The sequence below is a fragment of the Cyphomyrmex costatus genome, unplaced genomic scaffold, assembly GCF_001594065.2.
Source record: "Cyphomyrmex costatus isolate MS0001 unplaced genomic scaffold, Ccosl1.0 scaffold2, whole genome shotgun sequence".
Lineage (NCBI taxonomy): Eukaryota > Metazoa > Arthropoda > Insecta > Hymenoptera > Formicidae > Cyphomyrmex > Cyphomyrmex costatus.
In genome coordinates, this window is record NW_017276038.1 from 2,577,052 (window position 1) to 2,586,535 (window position 9,484).

A 9,484-nucleotide genomic window follows, 5' to 3' on the forward strand; every position below is an offset into this window, starting at 1 on the left:
GTGCCAATTTGATCAATAATCTATTTTGACGCTAAAAATAAACGTCGAGAATCGGCATAAAAAGGCTCCTTTAGTTTGTTACATTCTTGTTATGATTATTGCTACAAAATTATTTTCAAATAATTTTTAGCACATTCTCAGAATATTTTCAACATTTTTTGCATTATCACATTAACAGATAATCTAATATTTATCGTCAAAACATAAAATACAGGAATAGAGACACACACACACACATATAATTAAATTTATAAATTTTGCTTATCTGGCCATCCGGTCCAGCTTTAAAACCGGCGGCACACGATGCTTGTTTTCTTGCTGGATTACTAGAGTTGCATTCCACTTGACGCTTGCAACGTTCATGAGCATCGTTTTTTCTTGTTTGGTAAACAGCAAGGATGAAATGATTCCACATGAGTGTTGTAAGCATTAAATGGAACATAGTTTAAATGGATTATATAATCTTACCACTATTATTTACAGCTACGATGCTGGCCGTATAATGCCAATATAATGGTTATTTTATAAAACTATATAATTTGTGTGCATACATACACAATTAAAATATGTTGAGAAAAGTACATTTTAGTTGTTATTATTTGCACTCCATACACAGAAAAAAATTTACTAAATTTTAATAAATATTTCTTTGAATAGTTCTGTACATATATTATTTTTACTAAATGTATAAAAGACATATTTTTATTAAATACAAGATCGAACCATTAATTTGATTCAATTATTATTTTTTAATTTATTCGAATATTTATTCACTGCATGTAAGTAAATATTCCGTTAGGACTATTCAAAAAAATATTTTTTTAAATTTAATTTTTTCTCAGTATACAGGAGAATTCCATACATATATAGCATACATTTCGTAATAAATTAAAAGATATGCTAACTAAATGGTAGAAAAGGGTAACAATAAAAATAGAAAACTCTAATTTCTGGATAAGTAACTTTTTTATTGGGTATATGAACTTGGCTGTTTTTTCAAAATTCCGTTTTCAAGGATTTTTATATAAATATGAATACAATATATAAGAGTGCTGTTTATAATAGCAGATCCATTGTACAAATTACATATGTATCATGTTCAGCTTATCCTTTACAGAAAAATCAATAAATCTGGATGTACAGAGCGAATGTACCAAATTAAGAAGAGGTAATATGTGTTGAAAGCTGCTCATGCGCAGGCCACAGGTACGCTCCAGACGAAGCTACGCCCGGATCCCTATAACATCGCGCTTTAATACTGAGTGTAATCAGTGAAAAATGAGTGATGAATATCAATTTAATTGGTGAAAAATAGGTGATATATCTATCTATCTATCTATATTACTCCCCTGCGTAGCTTTTGGACCTGATTAATGGATCACAGTATAGCTATGAGTTGCAATACCCAGTGAGAAATGGAATCGACGTTGAATCGATCTCAATTCAACGTCGATTTGATAATTTCAACGTCGACATCAATTCGATATCGATTCTATTGTCATTCCTACTGGGTAGTGCTTATATATCATCCCCCTCGAGGCGCAGAAGACGGGTGTACATCAAGCATTTCTGGTCTTGCGGTACACTGCATGTATATGTCGAAACATTTTGTGTGTAATTTTTTGTGTACAAACATTTTTTGTAACTATATTTTACTAATTTACGTGTATGTACTTTATATGTACTTTATATGTTCTTTATAAGATAGATAATTAACGTAAAATAAAACGTAACGTAAAACTCGACACTTTTATTATTTTGAAGTACTATTAACTTATAAAGGCTGCGTTCCACTTGCTTCTTCCAAATGCTCTGAAAATTACGCTTTAAACGCTATACAGTTGGATCGGTCCATTATTATGCCGAAAGCTATATAATCACTACGTAAACACTCCAGCCAACCCACCTCCCGAGGTGCAGAGGCAGTGGGAGCAAAAACGATGATGTATTGATGACGTAGAGGTCCTGGAAGCGTTCCGAAGAGTCAAATGGACCAGTCATGTTAATGTTACAAATGCTCGTAGCGTTTGAAGCGCTAAGTGGACCGCAGCCAAAATCATTAATGTTTTCAAATAGAGGATACCAAATTTTGATAGTTTTAACACTTTTAAAATAAGTGATATTTATTATGTTAATATTTAAAGCGAGTATAATGTACAAAAGCACCTTCGCACTGTAAGTGCAATGTGTCATATCCACCTAGCATTTAATAGTATAGTAATGTTGTAGCAATACTACAAATTTGCTGTAACATTACCTGGTAATTTGTCAGTAATATTGTATAAATATCGCTGCAATAACAAATGTCCGCGACTTTATCACAGAAATATTTCTGTGATATTGTAATACTATGCAATATTTCTATATATTATGCTAATATTTTACAATATTTTAGTATATCGTAGTAATATCGCTGTAGTATTACAGCAATATTTCTACATGGTGTGCTAATATTGCGGTGATCTGTCTAAAATATGACAATATATATTTATAATATATATTGTCATATATTATTTATAATATATAATAATATGGCAATATGTATTTATAATATCATGGTGACATTTTGACAATATCTATTATGCATCGTTCTGTAATATTGCAGTTATGATTTTACAATATATGGTACAAGGTATCCTGTAAAAACTATAACAACGCTGATAAGGGTTTATTCGCTTCAAGACGGAATTTTAAAATATCGAGGCTATCGTAGTTTTTTTATTATAAGCATTTAAAAAGTTAACTAATTTTATTGCCTAAAAAATAATAATATAATTAATTAGATTTCGCTCGTTTTTTGCAATGCAAAGTATAAAGAAAGAACGATCTAAATCGAGTAGTAATAATATTTTTTAATTAATAAATTTCTAGTTTACAATATTACTAAGAAACAACATAAAATACTTGTTCGTCTGATTTTAAATTAAACGCAAATAATAATTAAACATTTATTATGTTAAAAAATACATTTAACCTCGATATTTTGATATTAGAATTTTCATCTTAAAATAATCTCAGAAATCTCCCTTTAAGCGTTTTCTGGTTCTTACGACACACACACACACACACACACACACACACACACACACACACACACACACACACACACACTCTCTCTCTCTCACTCTCTCTCTCTCTCTCTCTCTCTCTGTATACATATATGTATATTTATATATGTATAGGCATTCTCTGTCAAATCGATCACCCCCTCTGTCCAAAATTCAGTTCAACCAAAAAATTTTTTTTTTAGCTCAAATTGTGAGTGTACATATCTACTTTCTTTAACACTCTGGCGTTTTTGGAAATTCATTATAGTAGACCTGAAATAATGACTGTTGTTTACGAAGTACTAATTAAAAATACTTAAATCATTACTTAAAATAAGTAAAATACGATTTTTACGAATATCGAATTATCCAATTGTTTTTCGGGTCATAGATAAAGAATCGGCGGTCAGATTTCCAAAATAAAAAATGGCGACTCCAATATGATGGAAATTTTCCAAAATTTTCTTAATATTCATGAAAATCAGTGATTAGAAGTGCTTTGGATCGCTAATCACGAATCTGCATCTGGATTAACAGAATTCAAAGGAGAATCTAATAGTCGATCAAAATACTAATAAATTGATTCACTTGCCTCATAAATCTGTATTGAAAAGTCTTTCGGGATGCCGTCGCTAGAATGGTAGATTCAACATGATGATCTAAAATTTTTTTAATGTCCTTAATTCAGATCGGGATCAAAGCATTTTTAAGATGTTAATTACAAATTTACTGTGATGTCTCTGTACATCAAAATAACATTTATAAAAAATTTATGAAAAATTAAGAAAATTTTCACTTCTGAAACCGCCAGACTTAATTTTTCATCCTCAATTCCGAAAATGTATAAACTAACAAATATTTTGTATTACTTGCATGAATTCTGCGATTAATAAAAATTTATTTCAAGCTTTACAACAGTGTTTGATTCTTCCCTCGACTCAATAGATCCCTGAACCCGTGTCGTTATCGGTAGCGTAATAGTTGAGCAGATCTTCATTCAAAATGAGTCTTGTGTAAAATTTCATTGTTTGAGTTATAAATGGAGTAGCATTTGTGTTAAAAATATTCTGCACATTTTAAGCTACTATGAAATGTTTAAAAAGCATCTTTTCACTGTTAATTTATCTGTTAAAAAGATCCTAGATATTCAAAATATATTTTAACTATAGATAAACAAAACGCATTTGTATAACATTTTTAGCATTTTTTAAAGCATTTTTTTAACATCTCACATACTACCAATTGGAATATTGTTATTTTCAGTAAATACAGTTTTTTTGTGGTTTTTTTTCGTTTTCTAAAAATTATAAGTTTTCGACAAAACTCATTTCGTAATTATATTCCTCAATTATTTGAATATTTTATATTAAATTGATATTGAACATTTTTTACTAAAATAACATTTATGAATAAATGAACAAATAATATAAAATTATGTTTATCAAAATGTAAGTTAACAGATAAATGAATAAATCGTATTAATTCAACATATTATCTATATAAATGTTAAATGTTAAATGTTATTTTGATGTACAGAGACATCACAGTAAATTTGTAATTAACATCTTAAAAATGCTTCGATCCCGATCTGAATTAAGGACATTTAAAAAATTTTGGATCACAATTGGATAACGATATTCGTAAAAATCGAACGTATTTTGGCTCATCTAAGTAATGATTTAAGTGTTTTTAATCAGTACTTCGTAAACTACAGCCATCATTTCTTGGCCTACTATAATGAATTTCCAAAAACGCCAAAGTGTTAAAGAAAGTATGTGCAATTTGAGTCCAAAAAGAAATTTTTTGGTTGAATCGAATTTTGAACAGAAAGGGTGATTGATTTGACAGAGAAAGATATCAGGTGTGTTACATATTGCCTTGCATGAAGCAACTATTCGATTCCTCAAATCATTCTCATTCTCAATTGGGATAGTATAAACATTATAAACCAATGATTTTAGATGCCTCCAAAGGGGACCGTGAAGCAAGGCATATTTATATGTACTACTCTAAGATTGGTGCCTTTCCAAGGCACGATGTCCCCTATGCGGCCTTCCAGCCACCTGAGGGATGCCACGTCCTCACCTCTAACTATGACTGCATTGACTACCCTGTTATTGAGGGTAACTGGCCTCACGAATTTGGACAGGGACCCCTCTCGAATCCCTTCCATCTCCGCCAGTACCGCCCCCGAAAAACAACCGCTCTTGTCAACGGGTCAGCCATCGTCGCGAAGGTCCCAGTTGCCTGAGCCCTAGGCTTTCTAACTATCTTCTTGACCGAAGAAGGTGTCAGAGCCCGCTCGGCGCTTTTTACCAGTGAGTCCTTTTCTCCCCTCTTTCGGCGTGGGAGTCGCTGATGAAGCCTGCTCTTCAGAGCCTTCTCCCTGTCCCTCTTGGCCTTCTTTTTCTGAGCTCCGCTTCTGCGGTTCCTCTTTAGAGGTATATTAAGAGGCCCCCCCAGCGTCGTCTGCCTTCGACGTCCCATTACTTTCCGATTTCAAGCGCAGGGTGAGCAGAATTCGCGCACTCATCACTCGCCGTGATATATTACATTGATTCGATTATTGTTCTGCTCTGTCCCGCGCTTTCGTGGTCCTTTATTCATACCCGAAAAAATGGTCTAGGTATCAATTGTTATGTTTTTAATATACTCTTTTTATAGAAAAAAATGAGTTCTACATCCAGTCCCCAACAGAAATCGAAAAGGGCGTCGGAAAGATGGCGCGGACCAATGAGTTGGGCATTCACATATAATCAGCGGCAAAAGTTAATACGGGTGTTTGAGAAAAATACATTTCCTAATAAAAGTGAAATGGAACAACTAGCCTGGGAGATGAATGTATCATTCCACAAAAATTAATTTATGGTTCCGCAATATTAGAAAAATAATCAGATCTAGACCTATGCCGTTTTGTGATCGTCTGGTATGACCGTTTTGTCTAATTTTGTTTTATACTGTTTCAAAACTAATAGTTATAACCAGATAAGGGACTAGGCAGTGGCGAACGATACAAGTAATTCACGTAACGGATTGTTACAAATCAGTACGTGATTTTTCAAAATGATTTGAAACAATCCATTACGTGATTTACGTGATTTTGTTATGTAACTTTTTGTCACATGATTTTTTTCAGTAGGATTATCTGCAATTGAATACTAAACAAAATTATAAAGATAATGTTGATTAAAATAAATGACAATTTTATATTTATCAAAATTCAAAATATGAAGAATATTACTTTAAATAAAAGATACATTTTTTAAATAAATGTTCAATAATTAATATCATCTATTATATACATATAAATATTAAACACTTGTACAATATACATTCATATACTATACACTTTGATTTTACTGTAACTTTAGTAACTATGGTTTTTGTGTGTGTTTGTAATATATATTTATACATTACTTACAAGTTTGTAATGTATATTTATACATGTGATTATGTTCCTGATAAATAATATTAATATTTTAAATTGATATTAAATACTACTAATTAATAATATGTTTTATTATATTTTATACGTACATGAAACATTTTTTGTTACTAAGGATGTGCATGTTTTTTTTTGCTTCGCCATCAAAATGTCGAATCCTAATCCTGGTTGTAACAATAAAATTCTTATAATTATTTCATTTCTTTGTCGATTTTCAGAAAATTAATTAGTATCTAGAATCATTGAAAAAGATATTGTAATTGTGATTAAAGCTATATATTATATTAAATAATATAAACCAAAATGGATAACAAAGAAGCGTAAAACATTTATATTGGGTTAGGGAAATTTACATATATGTAAAAGGACCCTTATTTTACAATATCTTCGTTAAAAATTAACGAAATTTGAATTTAAAAAAGGATTTTAAAGTTTAAAATCTCTACATTCAAAAGGTTACTATATTTTTTAATTTCTATGAGTTTGATCATTTTTACATATAAAAAAGTATGAGCTAAAAAAGATAAAAAATTTTCTTTTCACTTTGTGGGTTTTTCATGTGCCTAAAAAAGTTTGCGAAAATTTTTGACTACTTGTCACAAAAGCAAGAAGTTTTCCCTATAAAATCATTTTTCAAAAATGTTCGTACGATTTTTTATTTCTGAGTTATTCGCAATTTTCTTAAATAAAGAAGAGCATTTTGATTTTGATTGCTTATAACTCCGTTAAAAATTATACCACAATTAAAAAAAACAAATTTTTAAAGCTGAAACTTTACTTTATTGATTGATAATTGCAACGAAAATTTCGAAACGAATGATGGATTGGAGTATGTTCCTTTTATATATATGTTTTTTCTCAACACAATATAATTTTTTTTTTCAACAAAAATATATTGTAAGACTTTGTAATATATGTATAAAAATATACACAATTATAATTACTTTTTAATTTTTAATGTGTTCTTTTTAGAGAATAAAGTGCCGCCAGAGATTTATGGATGATCAGCGGAATGAGTTAGTACGCATGTTTGAGGAAAATCCACATCCTAGTAGAAATAAAATAGAAGAACTATCACAGAAGATGAAAATACCATTCCGTCATATTAAATTATGGTTCCACCATATTAGAACAACTATCAGATCTAGGCCTTCATCGATGCTTAATCATCAGCAAGTACGATCAATTTCCTCGTTTTCTTTTACTATTTTAAAACTAATAATTATATAACCCAAGACTAATTGTAAGCTGTACTGAATGTGGTACTTGCCTTATGTAAAAAATTTGAATAGATACACAATTGGCAGTATAAATTTCTATTTTAATTCATATTACTAACGCGTGTGCGCAGTGATTAGACTTATGTTAGTCAGACCAGCTGTTGAGCGCTCGTTTATATGTATTAAATAAAAACGAAACATTATGCAAGGATATAAATATTGATAAAATAACTGACAATTTAATTCGTGGCTATTTCTATATATATATATATATATATACATACTCTGTATAATTCCTTCATATCGTTTTTTAACGTCCTTTTTTTAGATGACATTGCCAAATATTGGCTTAAAATTTTCGGATAACCAACGGGCTGAGTTAATACAGATGTTTGAGAAAAATCCGTATCCTGAAATAGAAGAAATGAAAGAACTAGCCAAGAAGATGGAAGTGTCAACCTATATTATTAAATTATGGTATTGTCGTCTGAGAAAAGAGATTGTCTTTATAAGGTCTTCGATGCTTGAACAGATGGTATGGTTAAATTGTCTGATTTTGTTTTGCTGTGTTTCAAAGCTAATTAAAGTTATAACCAGATCCAAGAGGATGTGGCGAACGAGGCCTGTCGCCTCATGTAAAAAATTCGAAGAGATTTAAAAATAGCAGTATAAAAAATGTTTTAATCGAAATACACTATTCACAAAAAAATTAGAAGACCATTCAATTTCTTGTAAAAAATAAACAAAATTCAGACAGCTGTAACTTCGTTAAAAATAAACAAAATTTGAATTTAAAAAAAGTTTTAAGACTTGAAATCTCTACTTTCGGAAGGTCACTATTTTTTTTTTTAGTTTCTGTGAGTTCAATAATTTTTACACATAGAAAACTACGAACTGAAAGAAATGAAAAATCTTTATCTCACTTTATGGACTTGTCACGTGTCTAAAAAAAACGAAAAGTGTGAATTTTTCCCCACAAAATCGTTTTTTAAAAATGCTTCTACAATTTTTGTTACTAAACTAATGGTTAAGTAAAAAATGAGCACTTTGACTTTAATTGCTCATAACTTCGTAAAAAATCATTGTATTACAATTTTAAAATAAGATTCTTAAAGCTAAAACTTTGCTCTTTTGGTGGTGTTGTTGCCAAAATGTTTTAAGAAACATATAAACATGATACAAATGATTTACAATACCGTACAAATTAGCAATTTTTCCTTTCTTTATTTTTACTGAGAAAAAAATTATATATATCAACAACAAAAATTTATTCTATATATTTTTTTGTGCTTCTAAGTATTCTGCATTTGCAAAAAATTTGCCAAATAGGTATGAGATTTCTTTCGTGGTGGCGGCTACTACATGGTTTTATGACGCAGAACGCACAAAAAATAGGAAAATTGCTTAATTTAAATGATGAAAGAGAAGGACAAAAAATGAAAAGTAAAGTTTGATTAACGTTGAAGTATCAATTTTCGGTGCGTTGCACACACATACACACAACCTCATACAGCACACTTTATTCGAGCAATATTCTAAAACGTTCTTAAAACATATAGTAAAGTTCTCTGAATGTCTTTAGATCGTTACTTGAAGTTATGTGCTATATGCTTTATCACTAATACTGATAAAGCGTAAATCCGACAGTGCAACTTTCTCATGGTACGTGTTGGATAACACTAACACCAGCTGTATTTATTCAAATTTCAGTGAAGAAAATGAATAAATAAACTTATTCGTACCGACACTTAATAAAGATAAGTGTCGATGCA

The 9,484-nt window shown here is 30.2% G+C and overlaps 1 protein-coding gene across 1 annotated transcript; it reads left to right on the top strand.

Moving 5' to 3' along the window:
• The first annotated feature begins 1,220 nt into the window (after positions 1-1,220).
• LOC108773169 (double homeobox protein A-like) lies at positions 1,221-8,370 on the top strand. Its single transcript, XM_018538894.1, has 5 exons — positions 1,221-1,315; positions 5,712-5,973; positions 7,465-7,668; positions 8,041-8,247; positions 8,290-8,370. Exons 2-5 carry the CDS (start codon positions 5,887-5,889, stop codon positions 8,368-8,370), a joined length of 579 nt encoding a protein of 192 aa, XP_018394396.1. The 5' UTR covers positions 1,221-1,315; positions 5,712-5,886.
• The last annotated feature ends 1,114 nt before the right edge of the window (positions 8,371-9,484 follow it).